Source organism: Acanthaster planci, linkage group LG10, assembly GCF_054643075.1.
Source record: "Acanthaster planci isolate LZ-2023a linkage group LG10, COTS_SCS, whole genome shotgun sequence".
Classification (NCBI taxonomy): Eukaryota; Metazoa; Echinodermata; class Asteroidea; order Valvatida; family Acanthasteridae; genus Acanthaster; species Acanthaster planci.
In genome coordinates, this window is record NC_141786.1 from 5,741,880 (window position 1) to 5,754,176 (window position 12,297).

Genomic DNA, 12,297 nt, shown 5'->3' on the forward strand with positions numbered 1-12,297 from the left:
ACCAGTCCGTTTTCTTGATATCGTGTCTCATTAGCTGCTCCAATCAATGGAACGGGGCATCCAGTCACACAAAACTCCTTTCAACCCCTTGTATTAATACGGTCAGGTTAATTTGTACGGCAGAATCTGCCGAACCACTGATGCTGAAATTATTGACCAAAGGACTTAAAAAAAACCAACTGTCGATTTGTATGTCCTTTATCACTCCCCGACAATGTCCGCCACTTTGGTCAGTTTATTATCAGATTAAATCAAATGCAAAGGTGGTTAAATATTGACACTGGGTACAATATTCTGATCAAGTGACAAACTAATAGTTCCGTAACAATAGCAAATGAATGAAGTCCGCTTTTTTGTATCTGTATTTTACGTGTGGAGACGAAAAGAAGAAAGTTTAATGAAGAACGCTACATTTAAGCAAGATTATCTATTCATTGACAACATTATTTCCAAGAAACTCACTCCACGGGAAAAGGTGAAACTGACTTTACCCGGGTCATAATCATGAAATCAATCTATACTTTGCGTTGTCACCACGGGTGTAAATTGACATGATAGAGGTACAAAATGGGTTGAGTCACTGCATGGTCACCCCTCCCTTCCAATTTTAAACTTGGGGGGTTGTTTAACTTGGGTAGAGCGCACTCCGTCAACAACTGAAGGCCATTTTTTAATGTTTTTATTTATTTATTTTTACGGCCAAATGCGAAGACCTCACATCTAATCCTTCCTTTCTCGATGCTGAATAACCCAGTTTAGTCGCCTTGGAGGTAGGGACTTCCCCTTGGCTGGTATCAGTTTTACCAGAGCCAGCCAGAGCCAGCCTCTTGCTAATCCCATAGGAATACAGACTAATCTCTCTGCCACGTGGCCCTATGGGATCTTTTACATCAAGGCTGCCCTGGCCAGCCAGAGTCTGCCACATATCAATTGTCGGTCTCTCTGATGTGTCTCTTAGCTGTCTGGACAGCTGTCTGGGTTGTTTCATGTTGGGGGGTGTCACATTATTGTTGACTTGGTCCCCCCCCTTTACCGGATAAAAAGGTACTGTGACCTTATTCTGACCTTTTTTTCTTTTTTTTTAATTGGTAAGCATTGGCAGACTCCCAGGGACACCCTCAAATCAATTTAAATGCCATTAAAGGGTCTTTGGGGCTGGGGGCATGATATTAAGAGGCCTTCACAGACTGACGGACTTGGGTCCATGATAAAAAAAAAATCACGTCGGTGCATCGGAGGGTTCTGTCTAAGCAGCACATTTTCATTCTATCGGCGAAAAGGACAATGAACTGTACAAAAGGACAAAAGTATCATTTTCATACAGTTGTAGGCTATAATTGCACGTAAGCATCAGCTGTATTTTGATAGCCCCCCCTCCCAATCCCGCTCTTCTGAGTTCCAAGCTGCTTGCAAGCATTGTATGGCCATTTCTACCCACATCAACTTTTGCACTGCAATTACCTTTCACGCAATTAATGGTCTATAGTTTTGCATGTCATGCATTCATACCATTTCCAATTGATTCATTAAGAATCCCAAAACTGTTTTTGTTTACACATAAAGTCGTGCTGCTTTCAGGTATCTTTTGTGTGATAATCTCTCAAGAGAATTTACCTTGAGATTGTTGTTTTAATTAATTGTCATTTAATTGTAATGCATACCATTTCGAACACATCTTGGTGCTAACAATTATAGCATTAGCTTAAGTTACTAAGTAACTACAGCTTTTCCTGTTTTGAAGTCGGTCCTACATGGTCAGAGCAGACTCGTCGTAGATCTCCATGAAGATTTTATGACCATCTTTGGTCCTTTTCCAAATAGTAAAACTCCTGTAAAGAGTGACAAAAGAAAAACAACTTACGGCTTGATTTACCAAACCATAATATCAAGCTTCACATAAAATCTCCCATGTTTGAAACTGATGCCTGGGCAAGATACAGACCTTCCCCGATTGCATGAAACACAAACCGTCACTGACTAGCGGAAGACCGTGGACATGGGCGTTCCCGGTCAATTTCGGAAAATGTGTGAACGAATTAGTAATAGCAGCATTCGTTTTTCGTGCAAAATAGAACGAACACTCAAATCCCCATTCCTGTTTAACAAAATATATATTTCAAGCTTAATCTCTGTGTTTGTCTGTTTTCAAGAAGAGACAAAAAGTCACGTCGTTAGCGGGCAAAAAAAAAAAGATTATACACAATCCCTGCAGGAGTGGGTGGGTGAACACCTGCGCGCGTGTTGAAATTTAACGAAGTGTAACAATTTTTGAAGGACGTATTTTTTTCACCAAGTGACAAAAATGTGTATAAAGCAATATAAAAAGACCTTTGAGTTTATGTTTGTTTAAAAAATGAAAACAAAAACTTTTATTACTTTCATTAATGAATTTTTCTTTAATTTAAACAATATATATGTAACTAGGCATCGGTTAGCATTTTCCAAGTCTTACATTCTGTAACACATTCTTCAATCCTTAATATAACAAAAAGATAGAATTATGTATTGAAAAGCCTAGTATTTTCAAACGCATTTATCTCGGATTGTCCGTTGACAAAATGTTGAGGTTTTTGTCACTTCGTGAAAATACCAACGATTTGTTATAATTGGCAGCACATACGTCAAACTGAAGTCCCAATCACTTTTTTGTAACGGCCTAAACGAAATGTAATGCACATTAATTAATTTGAAGTTGAATGCTTGTTATTGCTAAATGAAACCAGGTCCTAAGCCGCATTCAAAATCTACACCAACATGAATTCTAATTTTACAAATTAAATTGCGCATCTTCCGAAATCGACGGGGAAAACCTTTATTACAGCCGGTAGCACCGACTACTACTGACTCAAGATACTTACCCAAACTATTGGCAAAAGCGGTCGTCTTTTGGGTATTGACTCTCACCAGTTAAACTTTGACAAAGAGGAACTCTAATTAGCCCACAGTATTGCCTAGCAGTGATTAACCTAGACCGGTGAATCGCATTGCAGTTTTGTCAGTTGAGCTCACCTCACCGCAGTCCGGCTCCATAGTTTGGGCGGACTTCAGTCTACAAACTTAACTCCTCCGTTACCGCCTCAATGGCTGACGTAAGTTGCTGCAGTATCCGTGATTAGCCTGACATAATGATCCAAGCTAAGTGGCCGAAAATACTTATCCTCGATGATTAGCTTAAAATTAGCCGCATTGTCTTTCTAATGGCATTTGCAATGCACGCTTTGGTTCACGACACCCAACGTTGCTGGTTTGTGTGTCAAACCTCATTGATTAGCTGAAGACGTTAAACGTCATTGTCAAGCCACGTATACTTCCCTCACTGCCAGTGATCCTCGTTTCAAAGCCTTATAATTACGGAAGCATCCCTTAGACGCATCTCCGATTGGGCGAAACAAGGATCCTCAATAAACTGGCCGGAGACATCGATCCTTGCTAACTCAACTAAAGCCAAAAGGAAATGATTTTCGTCTCTTTCTTTCCAATCATTCTGTATAAGCCTTTAGAATGCCAGCTGGTAATTTTTGCTCTGATTAATGAAAACTTACTCTCCATTGTACAGAGGGTTTCCTTTGCCGTCACTAGCTGCGGTGTGTGAGTGGTGGAAGACGAAATTGGCGTCCTCACCTAAGGGTGTTACAGCCAGCGTAGTCACGTTCATGCTCTCGACACCGCTCAGTGTGAAATGGACAGCTGCAGAATGAACAACATGTCGTTTTCAAGGCGTCAAATTTGCACGAGCCAAATATATATATATCGGTTGGGCTCAAGCAATCGGATGAGTGGTAGTTCTCGGGCGCTAGAAATCAGTGTATGTTGCACAATGCCCATGGTGAGGGTAAGGAAATAAGGAACAGAGTGAATGCCATACTCATTTTTTTTTTACAACCGTTACCACTGAAAGGGGTCGTTGTTGCGTAACAAAACGTCGCTCGGTACGAAAACCACACAAGGAAAAAATAACATCGTAAATTACTTTGTGACCGATGGTACCCTCGTGTTTCGTGCTCATTTTCGAGAAATCGCTGGCAATTTCTTGTACATTTACAGGATTTATTTCAAAGCCTAGCTGTGGCCACGTGCTTCCAGGAAGTGCTGACGCAAAGAAATTTCTGGACAATTACCACTGAGCAGACAACAGAGCCGGTTTTGAGAGTGTTTGCTAGATTGGGAGCAAATAAAACGCAAGGATGAACAAACATCTGGCTGGAGGAATCAGAGGCATGTACTGGCAAAGGTGTAGCCTGAACAAGCGCTATATCATGGACCAAAATTAAACATTAGACTGCAGGGTAAAATTCGGGCTGTATGAGAGCATTAGTAACCCCCCGAGAGTATGGGATGCTTGGTGAATATGTATTTATGGGAACAAATACTGGATTTCACACGACGCCAGGTTTTGGAAGGGGGGTGTCAAGAGATCTCACCTTCTAGTCCTTTCATGACCTCACCACTGTAGCTCATCAACGTGATTTCTGGATGATACAAGTTGATGACTGCACCACAATTGCCGTCCCTGACGTGTTTGGCGTAGAGTTGCATCAAGTAGTCAACCTCGACTCTCACCTCTGAACAGAAAAATACAGTCACGTAACAACAGCAAAATTAAGAAATAATAATAACAGCAAATAATGTGCTCAAACAGATTTGTTCCAGTAGTTTGCTTTTGCTCTTTTTTGTTGTTGTTGCAACAGCGACGTATAGTAACCCCTTTGCCCTCTGAATAAACAAACATTTTCCTAACCCCCAACAACAAATATACTAGAACTTACATTAAAGTATCAAACGGACGTTACGTTTATTAGCAAGTTCGAAGACGTTTGTTTAAAACCAGTCAAAGTTTATTTAAAGTTCTGAATATTCGGCTGGCAACCGGTTTCAACCTTGACATGCATTTGTAAGCCAAATCATCAAAAAGCGCTGGTGTGAAATTAACCCTAGAATGTGAACAAGTACCTTCGGCAGTCCTGCCTCTTTCCTTGGCCTCAGCTCTTGCTTTCATCACTGCCTCCACTGGCTCCACGTTCCAATCATCCAAGGGGACCACATTGTCGGCCTTATTGACTAAGGAATTAATCAGAAAATAAAAGCTGTCGGTTTCCCCTCTTGCAGCGGTCAGTCTGAGTACCATATTTAGCGGCGAAAGTAACATCACCAACTACCAAGTAACATGCGCATTTGAAATCAGCCATACTCGATTTCGAGTCTGGGCAGATATTTGGCGTGTCCGGTTGGTATCGGTTCATGTAGTCGTGAATACACTTGCCATTAGTTCAGAAAAATGCTCACTTACCCTCACTGTCTTGGGCCAATGCGAAGACCGCCAGGCCGCCGATGAGCAAAGAACATAGGAAAGTTGTACGGAACATGGCGCTCAGGAATGCCTTCAGTAGTAGGTACGATCCGTCGACTATCGCTCGATCAATGTTGGCACAACAATTGAATGATAGTAGGCAGCTAAGCGATTCAACTGCCCGTTCTCTACAAGGACAAAATGCCAATGTCTTCAGACTGATTGATTGGCCCCAACTTAGTGAACAGTAGAGATCAAGCAGGTTTTTTATTTGTTGTTTTGCCTGACAACTTTAGTTACTTATTTTAAATATATCAGAGATATCAAGCATGTCGATGTACTTTGCACACCAACTGCTAAGGTTAAACTCCAAGCTTTTGTTTATGAAAGAGTAACCAAGTCTCGTCCCTTGAGGGACTCGGTAGTTGTGGTATTTTTGTTTGGCGCCTTATTGCATCATAGCGATTGTGTAGTTGATAATAATCCTTCTCAGGTAAACAGTAATTGTATTCAAATTTGATTCGAAACACTTACCCGATAACTTAATATCTAATATGATTATTGCTTTTTGAGAGAATATGCCCGGTTATGTCAGCGGCATTCGAGAAACAAAATCACAGGACGAGGGTTCCCCATACGATTTACATTTAGAGAAACATCCCGTGTTGGAACGTGCTTACGTGGATCACCGGAGAACCCTGATTTATTCCCATTTTGCATTTTTTTCATGCTAACTACACTGAATAACATGAAAATACAGCATGGGCATTTGAACATTATTACAAACAACATTCTGTGGTGTTCACTTTTTCAATTGATATTTCTTAGCTTTATAGGAGTAATATGAGATACGAGACTTTTTTATTATTGCAAAAGAAGACGCGTACCTAGTGCTCTTACATATTCAATTTCAAAATAAAATTATTTGTTGCCATGATAAAAACGGTACGAAATATTTCACCCCAAAGTACGTGTACTTAATACACTTATAGACAATGTCACAAACACGTAATGTGCAGTGGGATATCAGTAGTTTATTCGTCCAGGGCATCAAAATGTATCTAAAAGATAAACAATGAACAAACCTCTGAGTCCACGATTCACCTTCAAGTGCTCTATATTTATACAGAAACAAACAAAGAGCAGTAACACACAAACCACTTCAAAGTTGTTTACACCTGTCATTATCAATGTTACGATTAGGCTGTGTCTTGCGTAATGGTGCGTAATCGGCAAGGCTGGCCAAGTTTCCAGACATGGTCCTCGCCGTCACAGCTGCATTGCCACCATTTTGTCAAATACGTAGCCACCTTGGAGCCTCCAGGAATGACTTGAATATTACGGCAAACAGTCGAATTAGTATTTTTCTGATGACCAATCTGATCATAAATTGTTACCCCGATTATAATGTTTGTTGCAATGATTACTTCACAGTCGTTGTTCTCTGTGAGAAAAACATATTGCCAATGCACAGACTTCTCGTTGGAAACAAAAGGCTTTTAGAATAAGAGCACTGCAGTGAAAGTTTTTATTTAGACAAAAAATACAACTGTAGTCGTAGTCACAAAATTTTGCAAGGCTATCACTTTGACTTTCCAAAGGGAGACGTCTGCATGGAGAGGGCATTTAGTTTCTCCAACTAATATTTCCAATGCACGGTTGGTATTTGTTTGGAGAATCGGAAGCATTCAAAAATTCAAATTCAGCAGATAGATGATGGCAACTTGCAGGTACTGAGGAATGTCTATGTAGAATCTGCATATTTCTTTGTTACTAAAAATGGAAGTACGCCCCCCCCTTCTCACCCCTTTAAAATCCATAAAAAACACATGCATGTGAATTTTGGTAAGTATCCTCTTGTTTCTGATCGTTTTAAGAGTAGGTTCCATCTAAATAATAGATTTAATGCCATGAAACTTAGACAAAGACGGCAGTTTGTTGAACCGAAGAAAAAGGTTGAGAGGGACTCTGAAAGTACTAGTCAATACCTTATCAAACCGTTGAACACACGTGCCAATATTTCATTTTAAGCAACACTTGGGGAAATGAGTATTTCATTTACATAAATTTGTAACTTGTTTGCATAATTTTTGTATCGATAAATTATTTTTCTAATAAATAATTATTTTGTCTTTTATGTTTTTTAGGTTCTATGTGTGCGGTAATGTTTATCTGTAAATCAAATTACAATTCGGTCATCAAGACTTTGATGTTTTAACATATAAAAAAATAATAAAATATAACTTTATTAAGATCATCAGATTCTTTGTTTTGTCTAAATCGACAAAGAAAACCTCATTGTAAAATTGGTATGTGTTTCCAAGTCTTCTGAAATTTGTTTAGATTTTCCTGGCCTAATTTTTTTTTGGGGGGGGGTTCTTTGGTGTATGGAGTACAAAACATGAGCAATCACTCCCTTTCTCAGAGGTGTGTTTCAATGAATAAATTCTGGGTTCACAATTCAAACAAATTTCAAAGGTGTTGAATTAAACCATGTCATCTCTGGTTGAAGGACATGGAAACGGCGCCCACAGATGCACAAGAAAGCTTGAATAAAAAAAAGAATGTTTAAACGGTGCACTTTCCGATTCATTATGACCTATTAAAGACATCGATATTTTTCAGTCATTGAAGACTAACATAAGATTTCAGAAAGAAATTATTCTTAAAAACAATCATTTCTTCACTTTAATATATCGAGTTAACAGATATTCAACTATTAACTTTAACTTTTTACATGTGTTTAGCCCGTGTGGCAGACTTCTTCTCCTGGGTGATTCTGAAGTTATAGGCCTCAAAATATAAACAAGTTATGTAATCAAAATAAATGCCACTGAACCCAGTGATTTTGCTGCAATAATGTAATTTATTGATCGAATGATTGAATGACGTTCAAATAACGGTTGCAAAAACATTTAATTTAAAAGGGGTTTTACCTGTCTCACCCTTTTTCAATGCGGTAACTTTTATGTCATTCAATATTTTCTGTTGCAATTTTGTAGGTTACCATAACCATTTTCAGTTCATTAACATAAAATAAGAAGAAAAGGGTGGAGTTGCATTCTTTTCAAGTATCTTTACTTTGCGTTTTTTCCTCTCTTTCTTACATAGTCATGGCCGATTCGTCATAGATTTCCATGAAGATCCTCAAACCATCCTTGGTCCTCTTCCAGATAAGAAAAGTCCTGTAAAGAGCCAGCAACAGTTTCTTTTACCAAAATATCATGAAATTTTGCTTATTTTTTTAGGGGACTTGCACCAATGTCCCAAGTTTGAAACTGATGGCTTGTATGATAACAACAATCGTCACGGTGTGACGTAAAACACTGGGTCCCAAGATGACCTGAGGCTGTAATTCTCAAATTATGATTCGTCAGAGGCATTAATTCCAACAGACTGACTGGTCTTCCATGTTGGCAAATGTGATCCACACTTTTTGTCCCAAGCAGTGGCCCCTTGTATAGACATCAAGACTTTAAGCCTTGCTGATGACCATTATGCACCAATTCTCCCTGGTTATTGAATTAATTAAATTTCACTACTAGGCCAAAGAATACTTTCATCACTGTCTGGCTTGATAAATAGAAATGTCGATGTCAAGATGAAATTATGAAAAGATTCCTTGATTGGCATCAGCAAGTGGCCAAAATGAGTGTCCTTACTGGGCAAAAAAATATTTTGTCGATCTTTAAAATCATGGTTGGAAATGTTTAAGTGGTTTCTGCGCTTATACAAAGTCAACTTACGGTCCGCCGTAAACGAAGTTTCCTTCACGGTCGTAACATATGCCGAGGACGTGTTGGAAGACAAAATTAGCATCCTTCCCCAAGGGTTTAACAGCCAGTGTAGTCATATTTATGCTGCCAATACCCTCTAGGGAGGTCAGCGTGAACTGGATAGCTACGGAATGAAAAACATTGTTATCCTCAAATGTGCTCCAAATATTTCTAGTAGTTGTAACATATGGATTCACTGACGCTACTTATGAGTAAAACCGTAATTTAATATAAACTTAATTTCGAGCAATGGAAAAGGAGAATGAGAAAGAAATCCAATGCAAGAAACTTTGGGGAACTGCAAAGAATCAAGAACCATTTCCTTGACACGCTAGAGCCTGGTGATATTGACATGTGATATTCGTTGTTTTATTCACCCCACACTATCAAAAAAAAAAGGTGAATGAAATTCAGACTCCGTCAAATGCGGACCCATGTGTCACACTCTGCAATGCAGTGACATACCACAGGGACATTGCGCGTCAGGATTGGGGAGAAGAAAGGGTTTGGTAGATCTCACCTTCTAGCCCTTTCATGAAATCCCCATCATAGCCTATCAACGTGATCTCCGGATGATACAAGTTGATGATGGCACCACAGTTGCCGTCCCTGACGTGTTTGGCGTAGAGGTGGAACAAGTAGTCAACCTCGGCTCTCACCTCTGGATGAAAAATGGAATCATACAAAATAACAACAGCAAATGATTACACATGATGTTACATGACTATAAGCTAGAAATCAGCCGTAAAGCTCTTCAGAGGAAAATATTGTTTAGCAGGATCGAAACAAATTGGCTACAAACAGGTTCCAATGTGCTTCAATAACTGGACAACTTTGACGGATAACTGATTTTTGCTACCAGTTGAGAGCAAATGGCAAAGTTACTCGAACAATCAAAACCCAATGAGGTGGGTGTGGGTAGCCTTTAGGTTCAGGCTATTGTTCTGCTTTTCCAGAAAAAAAATCAGAAGCACTTCGATTTTAGGCGTACGCTGTTGGAATACTGAACTGGCCCGAAAGCACGAGAATATGAACGACACCTTCGGGAGTCCTGCCTCTCTCCTCAGCTTCAGCTTTTGCTTTGATCATCGCCTCCACTCGCTCAGTGGTCCACTCGTCTACGGGGACGAAATTCTCGGCCTTGTTGACTGGAGAATGAATCAGGAAATGAAAGCTGTGAATTGAAAGGGCGAACAAGGGATTCTGGACCCACAAGGGCCAACTGTGGCATCACGTCCATCCGTTTACCAGTCTGGAGCAGTAGCTGGGGCACCTAGAGGGTCGTATTGCCTAACCTAACCTTGCCCAAAGAGTGGTTTTCATTTTGTTTTAGTTCCTGAAGATCAAAGATAGCGTAAAAGGAATATACACCTTAGCTCTCATCTAGTCCAACATCCTAGCCCCCTGTGGCAGAACCAGGGGGAGGGGGCATAAGACTATGAGCAACCTTTTGGGTCCATCACGGAGCAAACCCTGTCCCACAACTAATCCTGAGTGCACCGCAACCCCAACTGTACTGTTGGAATGTGATTAAAAATATCAACAAACTTTCAGAATGCGCATTTGTCTTGCAGTTATTCTCGTTTGCAATGTTTCAATATATCACTATTTTAAGGAGTAATTTGCTGCTATGTTTCTTGTTTCAGATCTACATATTCAGACGCAAATCTTTGAATTCATCCAAGAAAAGAAATATTGTTACATTGTTTTTGTTCACACAAAAACCTCTGGGTAACGTAAAGAATCAATGCAACATACCAACATTGTCTTGGGCCGATGCGAAGACCAAGCTGCAAATGAACAAAGCACACAAACAAACAATACGAAACATGGTGCGCCTGTTACACAATGCCTTGAACTGGAGTAGTCGAGATCCGTTGACTTTCACTCGATCAACGTCAGCACAGCAAGTGGATGGCAAGGGGTTTTGCGCGTTTTTAAAAAGCAACGCCAATTTATGTGCCCATACCCTACACGAAGCCGAGGACATGCAGGTCAAAGTTCCATATGGACCCTTGATTCAAGGATTGACAATGATTAAACAGGTTTCTTATTTGTTGTCTTTCCTGCTTTGATGGCCTTTATCCGTAATCTCAAAAAAGATACCATAAATCTTTGTCGCGCCATGCTTATCAAGAGTTTTAAGCTGAAGTCATGGTCAGAAGACAGCAGTGTTTCAATTTGAACGATTTATGTATAAATATTCTCTTAGAAGTCTCACACTTTCAAGTCAATGAATACTGTCCCGACGTACATTTAGGATACGGGCAAACCAGCAAACATTCATGTTAATTTGCCTTTGAGCGTCAGCATGAGGTGATTTCAACGGAGAATATCGGTACTCTACCGCTCTCCAAAGTCATGTAAGAATTAAATAAACTTGCAAAAAGCCCTAGTCAAGAAATGAAGTCAGAAAGGTGTTGGAATGTTAGGAGTTACAAAGTGAATTCAATAAGGATAGAAGTGGACAAACTTGGAAACATCTAATACAAAACTTTAACTTAATAAACAGATCACAGCCCTCTACCATTGACCTTCCTGCTAATCCCCTAAGGCGGTTGTTCTTGATCAGAGAGCCACATGGGAAACTATTGCGAAAAAATATCATTCGAGGACCACTGCTACCAAATACATCGATCTCTTACTCGGGTGAATAAGTGAAGAAGAACAACGCTTTCTGCAGGTGTGGCATGGATATGAAACCTAAAGCTGTTAAAAATGAAAAAGGTTCTAACTTTTGTCAGTCTCAAATGTTATTTCAACACTATTGCTGGAGTAGGCAATATACTTTAGTGATCCACACGACGCAGTAAATTTAATACTTCCCGCTCTTTATTATCCATGTCAGCAAGAACCGCTCCTCTCCATGCCACGCTATATACGCCAGAAAAGTGCGTGATTGATGGAGGCATGTAGGTTGCACTGTCAAAAACACCAGTGTATTAGTTGGGGTCATTGATGGTTAATTATTTCTGGTAGATTAAGTAGGAGCCCGGTGCCTTGACCAATCAACTCCACGGCGGCAGGTAGCTTCAGTACAAGGTATCTTCTTCTTTTTGGGGGGGGGGGTATTGATCAAAGAGCCCATACCAATTGTTGTCTGTGCAACGATCGCAGGTGTTTTATCAACAGTGCCGAGGGCCGAGGGACAGTGGTGTTGATTTAATATTTTAATAAAATATGACCTGCTTCTTTGCGATCAGCGACCGAATAATTGAAGGGGGCAGGTTTCAG

The 12,297-nt window shown here is 40.0% G+C and overlaps 2 protein-coding genes across 2 annotated transcripts; both read right to left on the bottom strand.

Moving 5' to 3' along the window:
- Positions 1-194: 194 nt before the first annotated feature.
- LOC110980583 (uncharacterized) lies at positions 195-5,655 on the bottom strand. The gene is made up of 5 exons (XM_022237412.2): positions 5,288-5,655; positions 4,951-5,058; positions 4,422-4,562; positions 3,543-3,687; positions 195-1,829 (listed from the first exon to the last, which is right to left on the bottom strand). The coding sequence occupies exons 1-5, from the start codon at positions 5,361-5,363 to the stop codon at positions 1,748-1,750; spliced, it is 552 nt and encodes a 183-aa protein (XP_022093104.2). The 5' UTR covers positions 5,364-5,655; the 3' UTR covers positions 195-1,747.
- A 646-nt stretch (positions 5,656-6,301) lies between these two features.
- LOC147797700 (uncharacterized) lies at positions 6,302-11,008 on the bottom strand. The gene is made up of 5 exons (XM_087142863.1): positions 10,822-11,008; positions 10,104-10,211; positions 9,584-9,724; positions 9,034-9,187; positions 6,302-8,472 (listed from the first exon to the last, which is right to left on the bottom strand). The coding sequence occupies exons 1-5, from the start codon at positions 10,892-10,894 to the stop codon at positions 8,391-8,393; spliced, it is 558 nt and encodes a 185-aa protein (XP_086998989.1). The 5' UTR covers positions 10,895-11,008; the 3' UTR covers positions 6,302-8,390.
- Between the last annotated feature and the right edge of the window lie 1,289 nt (positions 11,009-12,297).

Excerpts from the sequence above, each read along its gene's own strand:
- LOC110980583 (XM_022237412.2), bottom strand. The coding sequence starts at position 5,363 with ATGTTCCGTACAACTTTCCTATGTTCTTTGCTCATCGGCGGCCTGGCG. Across the intron at positions 5,059-5,287 it reads ATTGGCCCAAGACAGTGAGG|TCAATAAGGCCGACAATGTG; the intron begins GTAAGTGAGCAT and ends TTAATTCCTTAG. Across the intron at positions 1,830-3,542 it reads AACCCTCTGTACAATGGAGA|GAGTTTTACTATTTGGAAAA; the intron begins GTAAGTTTTCAT and ends CACTCTTTACAG.
- LOC147797700 (XM_087142863.1), bottom strand. The coding sequence starts at position 10,894 with ATGTTTCGTATTGTTTGTTTGTGTGCTTTGTTCATTTGCAGCTTGGTC. Across the intron at positions 9,188-9,583 it reads TTTCATGAAAGGGCTAGAAG|CTATCCAGTTCACGCTGACC; the intron begins GTGAGATCTACC and ends TTCATTCCGTAG. Across the intron at positions 8,473-9,033 it reads AACTTCGTTTACGGCGGACC|GACTTTTCTTATCTGGAAGA; the intron begins GTAAGTTGACTT and ends GGCTCTTTACAG.